Source organism: Rhinolophus ferrumequinum, chromosome 11 (assembly GCF_004115265.2).
Source record: "Rhinolophus ferrumequinum isolate MPI-CBG mRhiFer1 chromosome 11, mRhiFer1_v1.p, whole genome shotgun sequence".
NCBI lineage: Eukaryota > Metazoa > Chordata > Mammalia > Chiroptera > Rhinolophidae > Rhinolophus > Rhinolophus ferrumequinum.
In genome coordinates this window covers 8,288,137-8,307,042 of record NC_046294.1, presented here as the reverse complement: position 1 = coordinate 8,307,042, position 18,906 = coordinate 8,288,137, and the positions used below count along the sequence as shown (strand labels likewise).

The window sequence follows — 18,906 nt, the reverse complement described above, 5'->3', positions numbered from 1 at the left end:
CCCCCACCCACGTTGGGGGTCCAGGTGTGGACAAGACTTAGAGATAAGCTTGCCCTCCAAGTTGGGCTGGTGAATTCACAGACAGTGAGTGGATGTGGTGAGCCATCTATGGGGATGAAGCAAGAGACTGTCTCTAACTAGGAGAAAAGAATTCAGTCACACCCTACACGCCACCAAGGTGATCAGAGAGTCATCAGGGGCAGGACTAGAATGGAGGTGTCATCCAGTACGTGAAAATCTAATCCGGTATACTGCACCCACTGGATGAATAGAAAGGGTAGCTGTGCCAAAGAGGGAGGATGGGAGTAGTTCGAGGGGGACAGGTAGGTCCTGAGCAGGGAGGAACCCTGACAAGGATCATTACTGGGTGCTCCCTCAACAGCCCCCTCTGTCTAAGTCTGTGCTCACCACCCAACCTTCATGAGGCTTGTCCACAGGGGGAGAATATGCTTGTCTAGTCACCTGGAACTTTGTATTTGTCATTCATAAATGTGCTTCTGGTTGCAGCTATTGGTCTGGAGGCTTGGTTAGTGTGCAGTCACCTCTGAGAAATGGGACCCTTCTCATTTTGTCCCCTCAAGAGGCCACAAAGCCATGAGACAGACCCTGGCATTGCTGTCTAGGACAACCCAGGTGCCACTGTTGATTCATTCTCCAGCCAGCCCCAGGTGCACTGTCCATGGAAAAGGGACTGATGGAAAGAAGGGACAGCAAAGGGGAAATCCCCTGGTGCCACCAGGCCACAACAGATGATTTTGTGGGCAGACCTCCTTCCTCAGGTGACAGTTGCCTGCATGACTATGAGGCACACACATTAATATTTGAAACAGGTAACAAATCCGTGCTGTTCACTCCTGCACACCTTTGCACAGGTCAATTCCCACTGACTGAAGTACCTCCCCTTCCCAAAGTCACCTGAAGACCCAAACTCCATCCTTCATGACCTGTGCAATATTTGGGACATACCTGTACTAAAAAAGGGATTCATTATTTATCTAAAATTCAAGTTTAACCAGGTATCCTGTATTTTCATCTGCTAAATCTGGCGACTTTAATATTCCTTCAAAACTCAGCTCTTGGGCTCTTCCCCACCCCACCTCTGATGACCAGAGGACCAGGGGCTCTCTCTGCCACCCATCACACCTGACCTGGGCTCTGTCATGCACATATCTCACTGTGGCACGTTTGCTTGTGCCCGGATCCAAATTTTTGTTCTCTTGCCATTTATTGAAGAAAAATGAGAAACTCCAGGTAAGCCAAAGGAAAATACATCACTCAAATGTAAGTCTGCATCATGGTTCCATTCTTTGGAGCCTGTAGTGGGAAAGTTGAAACCAATCTGGAAATTAAGACAAGATGAAGTACAGTACAGGACTAGAGAGCTTTTCTATTCCATCTCTCTTCTTCCAGGCAGGGCCACATCAATAACCAAGAGATAACCCTAACTCCCGAAAAAGATCCGTCATCACTCCCTGGCCAGCCCATTGGAGAAATATGCTTCATGGACTGGAAGTTCTAACAAAGTCAACACATTCCAAAAAGTTTGAAAATCATTGTTTTCCATTGCTCCCTTCTTTCTTGTGTCTAATAAGATTGGCTTATGAAATTGGATTCTTTTTAAACCACAAATCCATCTGAAATGTATTCATCTCTCGTGATAAACTTCAAGACCTGATTATTTTGCAATTATATCAATGTTGATAAATGTTAAATATTAACCAGATAACCAAACAAGTCTTTTTTGATGTCTAACACCATAGAACAAGAATTTCAGACTATACGTCAGTGAAGGGAAACTTTGAAATATCATATGCCTAAAGATATATATATATTTTATATATATATATATTTTTTTTAATTGGGGAATATTGGGGACAGTGTGTTTCTCCAGGGCCCATCAGCTCCAAGTTGTTGTCCTTCAATCTAGTTGTGGAGGACACAGCTCACTGGCCCATGTGGGAATCGAACAAGCAACACTTGTTCAGAGCTTGTGTTCTAACCAACTGAGCCATCTGGCCGCCCCCTAAAGAAATATATTGACTGACATGTTAAAAATAACATTTTAATTTCTGTGGACCAATAAAGAAGAAAGAGGAAGAGGAAACAAAGGAGGGAAGAAAGGGGAAAAGGAGAGGAAGGAGAGAATGTGCTGAGCTTCTCTCTAGCTCCTCGCCATTTGGAGGCAGAAGTCATGCACTGACTCTGAAAACTGAAAAATAGCGACCGGAAAGCCACCTGCCTAGAGCCAATTCTCCCAGTGATTTTAACAATGCCAGACAAGGGTGTAGAAAAAGCCACCAGGGCGGACCCAGCATAGATGCTTGATAGATGTTTATTGAGTGAATGAGTAGAGGACAATCACCTGAGCCCCACAGTTGCCAAAGTCCACTCTGGTTACAAATATAAGCCCACACCCGGTCCCCTTAGAGGGGAAGAAATACACCAAATGAAACTTGTGCAGCAGTTCTGCATCCAGACTGGCTGGGGCTCCAAAAGCCACCTCGTGAAAGGTATTCCATTAACTGCAGGTGTTCGTTTACTTTGGCACAGCAATATGTAATTTCCCATTTTTAGAACAATGGTCCAAAGAACAGTCACAAAAACAACCTTCTGAGGAGGCGGTTTTCTTCCTGGCCTTGGCTATAGCCCTGTAAAACAACAATAACAAAGGGATTTTATTCAAAACACTGTTTGCATCTCTCCATAAACTCAGTAGGCTATTCGTTAACTTTGCACAGGCTGAAAAGGGTCCCCCCCACCCCTCCTCTTTGTAGGGCATCTAAACTAACTCTTGCCTTTGGGTGGGGCTAGATTTGGAAAGGATTCTGCTGTTGGATCTGTTCTGGTCTTGCCACGCCTCCCTCTGTTCAGTTCCCATGTGGCGGGCGAGGGTGGAAAGGAAGCTTGTAGAAAGCTGGAGTCTGTCCTTTGGGTGCCCTGGACAAGGCTGAGACCCGAAGAGGACAATGCATTCTTGAAAACATGTGAATAGCAGGCCAAAGGAAGTAAGGAAGGAGGAAGGGATGAGAGGCACCTCCTTAAGTCTTAGTCATTAAGAAATTTCTTTCATTATCATCTCCAAACTCACTTTCTCTCTGCCTTCTTTCGGCTTCATAAACTTGGGATATTGGCTCCAAGACTTCAGGAGCCTTTCGCCTTCCTTCCCCGTCTCTGTGCACCTTTCTTTCCACCCCACCTCCAGCTCATCTCCACCTGAAAATGCATGCTGCTTTCTTCCCTGGCCTCCTGGCCTAGCTGCGTGTCCCTGTGGGTCTGCACGCCCCTGGCTTCTCTTACACTTCCTCTACTCAACAAGGTTCAGAGAGTTCTTTTCCTCTAGAAAAAATCCATCTTTCTTAGTGGAGCCTCCTCTGGAGCCAGCCTTCCTTGCCAACTTTATCTTCCACTAGTTCCGACCAAAACGGGCTGCTCACCGTTTCCCAAACTCCACCTTTGCTCTCTAGGTACCACCTCCTCCCCGCCCCCCAACTTAGAGTGACCTTCCTTATCCTCCCTCCATGACTAAATCTGACCCACTCTTGAAGGTCCACACACACAGTCCCTTCTTGCTGACCAACCTAGTTGAAAATGTCCTCCCCCCTCCCTTGCTGAGGCTCTGAGCTTCTGCCATTCCTTCAGTATCTCCACTTTGTCAAGATATCATCCGCATAGCTGCTTTTCAAATGTGAACTGAATGGTTTAGAAGAGAAAGACGCTAGACCTCTTTTAGAGGCTTGGAAGGAATTGGGCAGCAATAAAGTGAAAGCTTTAACATTTTGACACTACCCTACTCCCTCGGTGACCCTCACACTGCAACGGTACGGCAAGAAGCACGGTCCCCTTTTTACAGACAAGGAAACAAATGCTTTGAGAAATTAAGTAACTTCCTGAGGGCCTCACAGCTTAAGAGGAGCAGAGCTGGGGTTCAAACTTGTCTCACAATATTGACTGCTATAGCCAATACTCAATACTCTCAATATTCAATACTCAGCATTCTCAGAGAATTTACAACACAGAACAGTTAAGATGAGCAGGGTGGGTAGGAAACCATGGGTTCTTCTCCCAACTGGAAGAAATTCATGGACAGTGTACATAGAGGGGATGGTTTCCCCATTCCATGTTTTTGTTTTCTTAAGACGGTAGAGGGATTTGAGTTCCTAGAATATCAGGATACATGATGAAGTTCCCTTTGGAAAAATGGCATCGGAGGCTTCTGTGCTTGGGGGGAGTAGCAGACAAAACAGAAAGCTTTGATGCTGCAGCAAAAATCACTGTGAGGTGACAAGTCAAGTGACAAGAGTGAGGATTGTGGCATCAAGTCCTAGCCCCTACCCTTACCAGCTGGGAGTCTCAGACAAGCTATTTCACTTCTCTAAGCCTCAGTTTCCTCATCTGCAAAATGAGAATAATACCTGGGTGACAGCAGGGTTTAGATGGATTAAATGAAATAATCTATATAAAGCACCTGGCACATACTTAATAAATTATTCAATACATTATTACCGTTGTTATTACTTCCCCTTGAACATAAGCATATGCATTTCTTTTCTCTTTTTAAAATCAAAGTATAACATACATACAGTAACGTACATAAAACACACTCATATGGACAGCTTGATAATCCTTTTCATATAAATGTACTTACATAACTACCCCCCCCAGTCCAGACATATTTCTAGCATCCCAAAAGATACAACCATGATTTGACTCATCCTATTTTCGCTTTACCTCTTCTTGAATTTCACATTAATGGAATCAGACAATGAGCCACCTTTCATGTTGTATAGTACCCGATTGTATGGATATATGAGAATTTATTTCTCCAATCTTCTACTGATGGGATTTCAGGGTGTTTCAAGTTTAGAGACAATTCCTTTGAACATTTTTATATATATCTTTTTGTCAGCATACCATGCTTCCCCGAAAATAAGACCTAGCCGGACCATCAGCTCTAATGGGTCTTTTGGAGCAAAAATTAATATAAGACTCGGTCTTGTTTTAGTATAAGACTGGGTATAATATAATATAATATAAGTATAAGACCAGGTCTTATATTAATTTTTGATCCAAAAGATGCATTAGAGCTGATGGTCTGGCTAAGTCTTATTTTCGGGGAAAGCCGGTAGGCACTAATATCTCTTAGGTATATGTACTTGGGAGTCAAATTACTGGGTTATAGAGTAGGTATATCTTTAGTTTTAATAGAATCTGCCAAACAATTTTCCTAAATGGTTGTACTATTTCTACACTTCCCAAAGCAATGTATGCTCGTTTCAGTTGCTCTGTATCTTCAGTGACACTTGGTATTTCATTCTTTTCCTTGGACATTCTGGTGGGTGTATAGTAATATCTCCTTGTCACTTTAACTTATATATTCCCGATGAGTAATGACGCTGAGCACCTTTTCATGGTTTGGCCATCTGGATACGCTCTTTTGTGACTGTTAAGTCTTTTGCCCAGTTTTTATTGGGTCATTTGTTTAGTGGCTCTTCAAATATTCTGGAAATGAATACTTTGTCATATATATTTATTACAGATATTTCCTCTGAAGCTGAGGCTTGCCTTTTCATGTTTTTAATGATGCCTTTTGATAAAGAGACACCTTTAATTTTGATAAGGTCCAATTTATTGTTGTTTTTTTTTCCTGTGGTTAGTGCTTTTGTGTTCTGTTTTAGAAAATTTTGCCCAACCTCAAGGTCATGAAGATATTCTCTCTGTTAATTTCTCCGAATCTTGCTTTTGTGATATCTTCCTCTACAGTTGGAGATAACTGATTTATTATTTCAATAAGATGCAAAGGTCTCATAGGAAAACTAACCATTACTGGCTCACATGACAACGTTCATGTGATAATGACGGCCTTCGTCTCTGGACCATCCAGCCTGTTATCCCAAGGGCAACTTGTGGCATCAAGAGGCACCACTGCTGACTGGCTACATTGCTGGAATTCCATAGGAGGATCCCCTACATGCAGGGTGACATCTTTCAAAGTGAGCCAGGAAGGAGAGGGCAGGATAGCAATCCCCCCATACTGGTTTATGTTCTCAGGCCAGCAGCTTACTCTAACAACCCCAGCTGTGATCACTTTGCAAATATATCCTTTCCCATCCTAGCAGTTTCTTCTCTCCCCCTTTAATAACTTTTTCCCATGAATTTTCTTTGCTCCCTGAATTTTCCCTTTCATCATCATTTGTCTAACCATTTACCGTCTGTAGGGCATGTATTATGCATTTGCCATTAAAATCTTTTCTTCCCTTCTGGCTCGCTGCCTGTAAAGCAGGTCTTGTCGACCTCCGTACTGTTGACAGTTTGGACGGAATGACTGTGTGTTGTGGGGTCTGTCCTGTATACTCTGTAGCATGCCCGGCTTGTCCTACTTCCCTTGTCCTTCCTACCTTTATTCTCCTGTCAATCAAGAGGCCCGAGGGGAAAGTGAGGGTGTGGCTGGGAAGTGAATCAGCTTTCTCAAGCTTAAACGGACCTTAGATACCATCTAGTGCAACCCCCTCATTTTACAGATGAGGAAACGATCCTGTTGAAGGGCGGGGTGGGGGGCAATGTGTCAGAACCAAATATGTGTGTGTGTGGGAGAGAGTGCCAGGCCAAACAGGAAGTCAAAATTCCAGAGCCTGAAGCAGAATTTCCAATCCCACCAGGAACCTGGGATTGCTTCCCACAGCTCCTGTCTCCCTCCAAGCCATGTCCCATTCCAGAAACGACCCAGGGCTTCTCACATAGAGCCACAGACCCAAATCCAACAAACCCCCCACATGTGTACACAAGTGTCTCTCCCTGGGAGCCCATTCCAGAGGTTCCAGTGGACAAAGATGACCACTGATTCCCACAGGGATGTTTCATGATGACTAATGCCATAACCACATCTCAGTTGAATCCTATAATCATGAGAGAAATGATGGCCATCCCATCTGGCCACACCTGTCCTACCAGAGGAAATGGAGAGCAACAGAGATCCGTGGAGAGCAGGGGGGAGCCTAGGGACCTTGCTTGTTTGTCTTGGCCCTTTCTCCAAGCAGGCAGGTGATGGGACCCCCAGGGCAGCCAAGAGCCCTCAGCCAGGATCTCCCCAATGATGGTGGGTGTTAACATGTGTCAAGCACTTAACATACACTAACTGTTCTTAACGCCTTATAAATATATGAACTCAGCACCCTCAACCAGCCTCTAAAGGAGACACTGCCATTCTCCCACGGTTGGAGATGCTGGTACAGAGCAGGGGGACCCTTGGTCAAGCAGCTGGATGCTTTCCCTGGAGCGTCACTGATGGGATCACAGTCAGTACAAATCACCCTACCCCTTCTTACCAACACCAGACTCACCCCTGATGTCACCGTCAGACATGCATGGAGACTCCCTTGTGTATACCAGCTTATACCTGGGTGGCATTTGAGATTTCAGTGGTACAGGATGAATATTTTTAGTTTAACAGTTAAGAACTTGCTTCAATGCTTATTAGAAAAATGCCAGATTTCATTTATGGTCGTGACATAAATGTTTCTTTTTAATTAAATGTAAGGTGGTTTAAATAAATTTATTTAAAAAGAAGTATTAAACTAATAGTATATGGATGTGGCAGAATTTGTGATGATAGCACTTGAGTGACTTAAGCGTGAGCAAGCCTGTTCCCGGTGTCGTCACATCTTAAAGACCCTGCCATAGCCCCTTGCCAGGCTGTGTCACCCCCTCACTCCCTTTATTGTCACCTGCCAATCTCAATAAAATCCTATAGACTCGAAGATCACAGTCAAATGGCCCTTTGGCTTCTCCTGTCCCTTTACATACATGGGTCACTCACTTTTGGGTTCTCTCTGCTTTCTGGTGATGAAAGAGAAACAAGGCTGATAAATGTACTGAAACCCACAAGTAAGAGTCCAAGTGCGAAGACAGAAAGGAATGAGGAAACCCCACCCCATTCCTTGGACGCCATCCTGGGCCTTCTGCCCCCAGCTGGCCTTAAAAGGCACTGGCTGGGGAAATGTCAGCCCAGGCTGCTCTGCTGAGGATCCCTCGCAGGCGCACGTCCTGGCCTGGGAGTTGCACCCAGCCTGGCCCATTTGCTCAAGGACCCAACACTGATCCCCTCCTGCTGGTGGCACAGTGGCATGGAGTGGCCCCATGGCTCCAGAATCTCGGACCTACAGGGGGGTCCCGTGAATTCTAGGACCCTCTCCACCCGCCCAGCCTCAGTACCCTGGTAGTATAGGAAGAACTGTCCTTCCTTGGCAAATAGGGACAGTTTTAAAATAAAACTCATAAATGAGACTGGCAGGGAGAGATGGGGGACTTGCTCCAAGGTGCAGGGACAGAACAACAAATAACAAGCTGGGATTAGACTGGGCCACCAAATCCCACTGTCCCCAGCGATTCTCAGAGGACGGAAATCAAACGCCATAAGCCCGGCCATTGTATTCTTTTGGGCGCTGCCTTCCCCGCAGCTGGGCAGGGGCCTGGGCCTCGTTCAGGACATTGTTCTCTCTCAGAAGAGGATCTCGAAAGCAGAAGGAAATTAGAAATAACCACACAATGAATACCAGATTCTCCTTTCTCCCTGCTGCTGCTGCCAGGAGATCAAGCAGGGCTGGCTGACAGCAAGCCCCACCCAGCAGCTGCTCACCCTCCAGGAGGGCAGCGCCACGGGGAAGGGCCCTCCCTGAGAACTCGCTTGTTCTCGATTGACGCCCAGTGTCCATTTTCTTTCTCTACCTAGATGCTGATTCCTGAGGGCAGAGACACATCTGGGGCTTCCTTCCCACAGGGAACAACGTGGGCAAGTTATGGGCACTCTGTGTTTGTCGACTGAGTAACTGATTCCATTTGGGGCACTTTGCTAAACACTTCACTCATTGAATCCTCATAGCCATTCCATGAAGTCCAGGCCACCCAGACGATGGGCAGGACAGATGTGATTGGGGCAGCTTTGATGGGAATGAATGATCCTCCATACTTCTTACCAACATCAGCCTCCCCCAACGACTCCACGAGACAAGCTCAGAGCCCTCCTTAGGTCAAAGTCCTACCCCACATGCCGGAGAAAGAGGGCGACCTAAGAGAAGTCATGTCCTCTTCAGAACTCACACCCTGAGAGACGGCACTTGATGTGGACGGGCATTAGTTGCTTCGAGGAGGAGACAAATAGAGCGACTGTCAGTCTTACCAACGTAGCGTCAGAACATTCCCGCTAAGAACTTTTCCTTAAAAATGCACGCTTTTTTTCTGTTGGGGCTATTATTCATTTTAACATAATGTTGTGTTCTCCACCTCCTACATAAGTAGACACCAGCTTTAAAGGTGGAATATCGAGCTCATATATCTAGTCAAACTTCTGTTTGCTTTTCGCTGCATCCATAGCTACGATCTGAATAAATAGAGGAGAAAGGTTTGGCTCCCAATCCTACTAGCTGGGCCCTATGCCATCATTCCCCAAAACAAAGGAGAAAAGTTGCCAGACGTGAGGGACCAGGGCTAATGGTGAAGGAATACACTGTTCTATTGCAGGGGGTTACTGAGCAGGGTCAAACTCCCCAGAGAGGGGTGGGAGAAGAGGGAAGAAGACGTTCCCTTAACTCCCCATGAGGAGCCAGCACATTTTATAACTGTGGGCAGAGGAGGGAGGAGATGAGCTGCCAGAATCCAACCCTCTGCAGATGAGGTCACAGGCTTGGAGGATGCCCATGAACCCCCACTTGAAAACGGTGGACCTGGACCTGGAACCACGTCCTCTGCCCAGCTCCGGGCTCTCCTCCTCCGCCCTGCTGCCCATCGGCTGCAGGATCTGGCAGCCCTGTGCTGTCTGTTAAGAGACCTGTGCCCTCTGGATTGCATCACACAATAGACACACCCCTGACCCTGCCCTGGGAGGCTGGTCCCTCTGAACAAGAAAATCCAAGGATCAGGCTTTGTGCCTGGACTTTCCAGTATACAGCCACACACACGTGACCTGGTTTTTTTCAGTCTGTTCTACCAGAATGGAAAAACATTCTTGATGGAAAGGTCAAGGTCGTGGAGTCAATCTCTAAATGAGCCCATTATCACACAAAGGAAAGTGAGAGGAATCTTTGCCCCTGCGTGGCGTCCTCCATCCTGACCCCCTTCCCTCCTAGCTCATAAGGTAACTGAGTATCCTCAGAAAAGCCTCCCACCTGTTCCAGGAACAGCCACCGCCTCTTGTACACTTGACCCCACCCCCATGCTTCTTTCAGAGCATGGGAATCAACTATCCCATCTTGCTTAAAAACCTTTATCCTCTCTCTCCTGCTGGCTTCTTTCAGACTTCCTTGTGTCTGTCTCATGTACCCAGAGATTGTCCCATGTCTCCTCTTACCTTTAACACCAAGCTTCCTGGTAGTCTACCTTCATCCCCTGAACTTCTCCCAGTAATTCCTAAGCCCCCTGCTGCATGCAACCCAGCCCAGCAGCTCTTTAGGAACTGCCCTCTGAGGGGTCACATATAGCCTGTAAGCCTCCAACCCAGCAGCCACTTCTCAAGACCCATCCCATTTGATCTTCCTTCATCGATTAACTCAACAGAAAAAAACTCTTCCTTGTGAAATGTGCTCAGGGACAGCACTGTGCACTGCTTATTCAAAGTCCATTCCCCTTCTCGTCAGCTGGCGAAATTCCAACTTTGTTCAAGGACAGGAAAGATTCTTTTATATCAGCAAGATGAGCACAGGCCCTGGTTCAAGAGCAGGCATGTGTCCTTTCAGACCAGTGGGGCATAGGTGAAGCTTGGTTGTGGTCTTCTGGGGACAACCACCACGCCACCCCCCACCAATAAGAAGGAGACGTGTGAGGAGGATGTCTGCCCCACAGTGCTCCCTGTTTCCTGTCTTTGGACTCAGTCATGTGAGGATGTGATGCTTGAAACTGGGGAAATGCCGAGAGGACCTCAGCAACAATGACCAGAGCTTTGCGGCTGAACATCCTGATGATGAGAAACATAATCCCCTTGTTTATGCCACCACTGGATGGGTTTGCTGTTACCTGCCGCCAAAAGCATCCCCAGCCACAGTATCCCTCCTCTCTTGATTCCTAACCTGACTCTCCTATCCCTCATTCTCAAGTCTCCTGACAGCCCACCCCGTGAATACCAACGCTCCCTAGGTGCGTGCCCTCAGCATCTATCTGTTCATCAAGTCAACAAACACCTGTTGGCACCTCTTGTGTAACAGGCTGCCCTTGTAGAGTTGAAACTCTATAGGGGAGACAAAAAGAAATGAGATAAACAGATAAAAAATGTCAAGCTGTGATCAGTGTGTGCTCTGAACGAAACGATTGGCTAAAGAGGATGTTGAGAAGCATATGGAACCTCCTGAGATCAGGGACCGTGACCTGAGAGGGAACGTTTAGGCTGAAGTTTGGAGGATGACAAAGAACAGATAATGTGAAGACGAGGCAGAGCATTCCAGACAGTGAGAACGATGGTGAATCACAACATGCACCTGAGGAGGGAAAGCCTTAGCATGTTTTGGGGACCACAAGGAAGCCATTGAGGCTAAAGAGAAGTGAGTAACGGGGAAGAGGGAAGTCAGGTGAAGCTGAGATCTGGTGTAGAAACTTGTAAGCTATGGGATGCTGGTGGTTGTTATGCTCAGTGTCGTTGGAAGTCATTAGGTAAGAGGATTCAATTTGTCTTCCTAAAAGATGACTGTGGCTGGAATTTGGAGCCAGAGAGGAAGTGGGGAGGCAGTGTGGACTCAGTCACCCAGGCGAGTGACGGGTGTGGCTCAGCCTGGGATGGTGGCAGTACAGACGGCGAGAAGTGATGTATTTCCCTTGTGATGTAGTCCCAAGGTAGAAATGATAGAACTTGCTGATGAGGGGGATACAAGGGATGAGTAAGAGGGAGACACGGGGTTGACGCTCATATTTTCTAACTTGAACACAAGGGAGAGTAGTACCATTGACTGAGATGGAGAAGCAGGTTTGTGAGTGAGGGAGGCAAATCATTTGTGGAGTTCCATTTTGGAAATGCTGAGTTTGCAATGCCTGCGTGACATCCAAGTGACAAGAGCAAGGGACAAGTAAGTAGTCAAGGCTGGAGCTCAGGGAATTGGGAAACATCTATCTGTTCATCAAGTCAACAAACACCTGTTGGCACCTTGTGTAACAGGCTGCCCTTGTAGAGTTGAAACTCTACAGGGGAGACAAAAAATAAATGAGATAAACAGATAAAAAATGTCAAGCTGTGATCAGTGTGTGCTCTGAACGAAATGATTGGCTAAAGAGGATGTTGAGAAGGATATGGAACCTCCTGAGATCAGGGACAGTGACCTGCGAGGGAACGTTTAGGCTAGAAATGGCATTTAACACCATGGGAATGGATGAGATCCACTGGGCGAAGCAAAGACAGGGAACAGAATAGGGCCATGAGGTCATTCAAGTTAGAAATACCATTTTTTACTACTCTCTCTCTCTCTTCTCCCCACGGTGTTAGATTGTTACATCCTATCAGTTCTAAATCTAAAACGTTCCCTAAAGCTGTCTTCTCTCTTCATTCCCACGGCTGGTACCCTTCCAGCCTTCACCTTCTCTCGCCTGGAGATTTCCAGCAGTCTGTGGGGCTTTGGTCCATTCAATTAATCCTCCATCCTGCCACCTGTGGGGTCTTCCCCTGCTCAGCTAGAGGAAAACCGAAACCAGAGCATGCAGGAGGCATCCTCAGAGAAGCAGTCATGGAATAATGCCAGGTGGGAACGGGGTCACCCTGACCTGAGCTGGCGAGGCCCCAGCGACAGACAGAACCAGATGCCCAGTTCGGTAACCACAGCAACGGGAGAGGGTTAAAGCAGACGCCTATGTAGCGCCCTGTGGCTTCATTAGCCCAGCTTACTCATGCCTGCCCACATGGTTTCAAACTTAAAGGTGCTACCTGACACCTGGCGTGCCAGGAAGCGCTCTCTAAAACAGATAATAACAACAAAAATAGCAGTGACTACCATTTATTGAGCACTTACAATGTGCCAGGCACTTTAAATACATTCCCCAATTTATTAAAACAACCCTATGAGGTAGGTGTTATAGATCAGGACACTGAGGTTCAGTGAGTTTGAGGAGCAAGTCACAGCAAAGGCTTTGGGGTTGGATGGACATGAGTTTGTCCCAGCTCTGCTGCTCTCTGATTGGGCTTTGTGGACTCTCCCAGCCTCATCTGTAAAGTGGGATTAAATGAAATAACTCACGTTACAGCATTTAGCTGATGCATAGAAAGTGCTCAGAGCTAATGGCTGTGATGCTGCTATTATGATTATGATTTTAAAAAAAACAACAGAAGACAGCTCATGTCATTTCCCTGTATGAAAACCTCCAGTGGCTCCCACTCCCCAAAAACAAGAACCCCCTGGGCTCACCGTCTGGCCAACCCACGCAAACTCCTCCTCTAGCCACACAGTGCCGCTCACTTCCTGAATGTACCATGTGCTTACACCTCTGAGCGAGCCTCTGCCCTTGCTGTCTCCATGCCCGGAACACCCTCCTCGCCCTTCGCCACCAGGCAGGTGACGGGAAGTTGTCAGCAGGGAGGTCCAAGAGCCACCAGCCACCAGGCCTGTTGGACTTACAGACTGGGACATCTCTCTATATGCATTCTGGGCGCCTAGCACAGCAGCAGACACTCAGTAGAAGCTGACTGCAGTGCATATGAAAAGCTTGTCACATGTTTAGAAAGCGGTACTGGGGAAGGTTGGTGGAGGGCTCAGTTCAAGATTCCGGGAAGAGCCAATATCTCAGGCTGGCCCTTCTAGCTGGGGCTCAGTGGTGTCACCTCCATGAGCCAAGGACAGCTGTCAGCTCACTCCTCCACCAAAACTTCAGAACAATCCCCGGGGCAAGACTCCAGTTTGAAGAAAACCAGTATCATATGCATCAGAGGAACAAGAGCCCAGGGCAAAATGCCCCATAAGAGAAAGGCCCTTCCACAGCCTGTTGTCTCTCCCAAGGCCCTCCCTACCCCAGATATCACCCTATGCCCACCCCAGGTCCTTGCCCAGCCAGCCGCCTGGCAGGACAGCTGCTAGATTGCTTGGAATGGCCGCTTAACAAGATTCTCTCAGAGACCAAAAGCCTTTAGTCTCAAAAAAAATTTAATCTCACAAGATGAATAGCACTTCAGGGCCTGTGACAGACAATTAACGATATATTCTTTAGATGCCTGTGGGCAGATCACAAATTCCACTCCGAAGTGAGTAATAACACCTTGTCACATGCTCAGCATTTCACCTTTATAATCTCATCTTATCCCGACAACAATTCTATGATGTACATGGCTTTAGTACCCCCATTTTTTGGCAAAAGGGAAACTGAGGCTTAGGAAGAACAGCTCATAAGTGAGGGAGCCAGAACTGGATGCAGGCAGCCCCACTCGGGAGCCTGAAGTCCCACCCGCTGCACCAAATGGCATGGTCCCTTGCCTTGTCCGTGGAGGGGAAGGCTATGACTCCATGCACTAGGGGGCTATTTGGATCCTGTAGCTTCTTACCAGCTCCTGTAATCTGGGGAGTAGGGAAGGTGGGAAGGCATTGGCAGAGAGTCACACAGTGACTGCCTCATGACAGCCTTCACAGTCCCTGCCATATTTTTATTTGGCCTCCATCTAAGACTTCCCATGCTGGGGAGATGACAGAGAAGGATGGCAGTAGCTGTCTTCAACAACCTTTGCACCCTGAGTCTGAGCTCTTCCGGGACCCATACACTGGGATATGTGAGGTTGTAAAAGGTGTTTCAGCAAATGTTGCAAAAAGAATATGAAAACCCTACACCCGTCTGCTGCCCAAAACAAAGTCAGCTGTCCCAGGAGCACCCCGTCTCCAAGCCCATCCACATCTATGTGCGGCATTTCTATGTAAACAGCATTATTTTGACATGTCAGAAGGAGTGGTTAAGACCTTTTAAACCTGTGTCCACTTTATCCCACAGTTCAGAGCCTATCATTCATCGAGCAATGCCTTAAAGCGGACCTTCATTGCTCTTGTCCAACTTGTCACTGATCAGCTTCCCTGGTGATGACGTGGCCCCACAGGAAATCCTTTCACCATACCCTCACTCGAGGGGACAACACGACACTCGATGCCATTTGGGCTGAGGAAGTTGAACGAGTGATAACAGTAATAAGAATAAGAAGTAGCCATAATTTTTTAACTACATAATGTGTGTTAGGCACATGACAACTCAGAAATGAGGGAACAGAGGCCTAGAAACACCCCAGGAGACCCCGTTAGTCAATAGTAGAGTCAGGATTTGAATGCAGGACTTAACTGGGCACCATGCCACTGCTTTCCAAGAAAGTTACAGCCTGGTGTCCATGGGAGCTGAGAGAGCTCTTGGGGTGGGGCGGGGGGGGGGGTCAGTTCACCCAGAGGAGTGGGTGACTTGAGGAGACTCTGGAAGTAGGAGGTGTAGTTTGAATCCTAGTTCTGGACTTAGGGGGCTCTGCTCCAAGAACACATCTCAATAAGTGGACCATGTCTAGACATGCTCTGCCTTTGCACAGCTAGGAACTCTAAGTTAATGCTGAGGCTGCCAAAGAGCTTGAAAAGAATACCGTCTTCAACCCCCAGAGCTCTCAGAATGACCATGACCAGAGGGACCATCAAAAACGAAACCATTAAAGAACACAAGATATCAGAATCTGAAACCGAGATGGCCTTGAGAGGAAGGTGAAGGACCTGGAATGTTTCATGGTGAGAGTCAGAACTGCTGAGCCTCACTCTGGCAACATTCTCCCAAGGTGTCATCCTCAGGACCCCTCTTTTAGCCCATATTGGAGCAAAATGGGGCGTAAAGAGATACTGAATCCAGGAACCCAGGCTTTCAGGGTCCACCAGGACAGATCTGCTAGGACAATGGCGAGCTCCACAAAGTAGCTCAGGAGGACCCTTGTGAAGAGGAGACAAGGGCGGGGAGAGGGGGTGAAGAAAGAAACTGAGCTGCCCTGACAAGTGACCTTCAGAAACTCATCCTGGAATTAAAAGTGAACTGGTGAACTGAAATGCCTGTCCCCGTACTGGGCTCTAGTCCTGCCCTTAAAAGTCTCCAAGAACTTGAGGACACACACCCTGGCCAGCTGGTTCTCAGCTGAAGGCTCACATTTGCATTTCCTAAGGAAATGCATCCACTGGATCCACTGGAGGCCCTAGATGGTCTGAAACCTACATGAAACACTTGCCATGTTGGCCCCTTAAAAGGGTTCCCTGATTTACCGAAGGGAATCAAGAGTCTCCTAAACCTTAAAGCGCTGGGCCAGGGGTTTGTCCAGTGCTGCCTCCCGAAACTCACCTTTTGTTTCGCTTCCTCAACCCTCAGGAACGTGACCCTCACGTCCCTTCTAGAGCCTCCATCTGCTCTTCCCCTTCAGTAGCTGCCACACTCACCTCCTCACTCGATCCATGGAGCTGTTCTCACTCACACCTGCCAGGCTGGGGCTGAGGCAAACCCAGCCATCGACTGTAAAACTAAACGTGCTGCACTTGACACCCTGGCCAGATCCCTTGGGACGGGCCTCCTGAGCAGCCACAGCATGGCCCACGCTCCTCCAGACATGACTGGGCTCCACTTTCACTTCTGGCTCCCGAGGGAGGGTCTTTTCTGTCTGACCCTCAAAGATCATGGCCCTGAATTGTAGTCTGAATTGTGCCCCCAAATTCATATGTTGAAGCCCTAACCACCATCACCTCAGAATATGACTCTATTTGAAGGTAGGGCCCTTAAAAGATGACGTTACAATGAGGTCATTAGGGTGGGCCCTAAGCCAATATGGCCGGTGCCCTTGGCTACCCAAAGAGACACCAGAGATGCACATGTTCGGAGGGGAGACCCTGTGAGGACACAGCAGGAATGCAGCCTTCGACCAGCCAAGGAGAGAGGCCTCAGAAGAAACCAAACCTGCTGACACCTTGATCTTGGACTTCCAGCCTCCAGAACAGTGGGAACCTGAGGTTGATAGGCTCCTGGGATGAGGCCACCCAGTCTGTGGTATTTTGTTATGGTGGCCCTAGCAAATTAATATACACATCATTACTGGCCTTTGCCATTTTCTGTCACTAATAATAATAATAATGATAAAAATATAGGTCAACCTTTATTACACTGCACTAAGCAGTTTACATGCTTACTGTATTCAAGTCTCCTGACAATACAGGAAACATGATTACCCCATTTTATAAATGGAAAAACTGAGGCTCAGAGATGTTAATGACTTGCGTAAGGTCACCCAACTAATAAATGACTGAGACAGGATTTCAACCTAAGCAGGCCAGCTCCACAGCTGGTGCTCCCAGCCCTCACTCCACACAACTGGGAATGTTCAGGGCACCAATCCCTGAAAGGCCCCTGCAATGGACTGAAGGTTTGTGTCCCCCTCCACTTCATCTGTTGAGATCCTAACCCTCAATGTGACAGTATTGGAGGTGGGGCCTTTGCACGGCAATTACATCATGAGAATGGAGCCCTCGTGATGAGATTAGTGTCCTTCCATAAGGGACCTCAGAGAATTCCCTCAAATCTTTCCACCATGTGAGCATAGAGAGAAGCTGGCAATCTGCAACCTGGAAGAGAGCTCTGACCAGAACCCGACCATGCTGGCACCCTGACCTCACACTTCCAGACTCCAGAACTATGAGAAATAAAGTTCTGTTGTTTCTAAGCCACCCCGTCTGTGGTATTCTGTTACAGCGGCCCAAACAGATTCCACCGCCCTCAGCCAGGCTTAAGACCAGCTCGAGGAGCCTGATGCGCTGGCTAGTTGTGAAGCATGGCCTGATAGCTCCAGCTGCCATGGAGGCTGGTCTCCCTCATCCCAGGAGCCTATCAACCTCAGGTTCCGCAACCACTGTCCCGCCTCATCTGAAGGCCTGTGGAGCCGTCATTTCATTCTTCTCCCCTCTGTCACTTTGTCCTGTGGCAGCTGAGCCCAGTGAAAAAGCAAGCCCTTCACAGGCCACCTCCAAGTCCTCTTCCAATCACCCCTATAACTAAGTGCTCTTGAGGACTCTAGTTCATCAATTCACCTTAGAAAAAGGCTTAGCTCATAAGCAATAGAAATGACAGCTGCCTGACAAGAATAGGAGCAGGGCTGCTTCCTCACCTCCACCGTGTGCCAGAAGGTCAGAGCTGCAATGGGCCTGAGAGACAGTCCCTCTTAGTCCCCTCACCAGAGAGGTCATACCATGCAGAAGAAAGAATGGGGGTAGGTCTGAGACAGGGCAGCCTGATGTAAGCTGCAGGCCCCCTGCCAAAAAGGCCAAGTCCACCCTCTAATGAACAAATCCAAGGTCTGTGAGCACTGACTTACGTTGGAGGGGGGGAGGAGGACAAAAATTGACCGGTCCTGATTATTCAGGTCACAGGCTCTCGTTTCATCTACTGCATCTCAGAGTCAGTTCCCTGCCTGGCTTCTCCTGCCTGGGTTATAAGCTCTGTGAGGGCAGGAGCTGGCTCTGTTTCCTCCGTTGCCCTAAGCATAACATATGTCTCAAGGTGTGGTACCTGAACCACCTGCCACAGACTTACCTGGGGGCCTTATTCAATGAGAATTCCTAGTCCCCACTCCAGGTCCACCAAAGCAGACAATCCAGGGTGGGACCCAGGAATCGGCATCCGTCAAGATGCAGCTTTCTGAGGGCTATTCTGAGGTTCACTGAGCTGCCAGCTCCTTCATTTAACCATGGCCCGTCCCACAAGGAAGTCAGCCCGGCCCTGACGTGGAACATCAGTGGGGGAGCCAACCGTCTGGTGGGGACCGAGGGGCTTCCTGGGACATGGGACTTCCAGTGCTATAACCAGGACAGTCCAGGACAAGTTGGGATGGTTGCTTACCCTAGCCCCTTACAATCCTGCACAAGGACAAGGAGCAGGGCTTTCCAGGCTCACAGGTGAGAGGGATTATCTCCAAAG

The 18,906-nt window shown here is 47.9% G+C and overlaps 1 protein-coding gene across 2 annotated transcripts in view; it reads right to left on the bottom strand.

The window, feature by feature from the left end:
• The window catches only part of AHNAK (AHNAK nucleoprotein), a 121,078-nt gene that overhangs the window by 34,797 nt on the left and 67,375 nt on the right, over positions 1-18,906 (bottom strand). Inside the window, exon 6 of one of the 2 annotated variants that reach the window (XM_033120805.1) lies at positions 2,325-2,648. The exons of the other annotated variant lie outside the window; for it this stretch is intronic. Coding sequence (XP_032976696.1) covers positions 2,641-2,648 — 8 coding nt within the window. The 3' untranslated portion in view covers positions 2,325-2,640. Of the gene's footprint in view, positions 1-2,324; positions 2,649-18,906 lie in introns of those variants that run through there. 2 annotated transcript variants of the gene reach the window in all.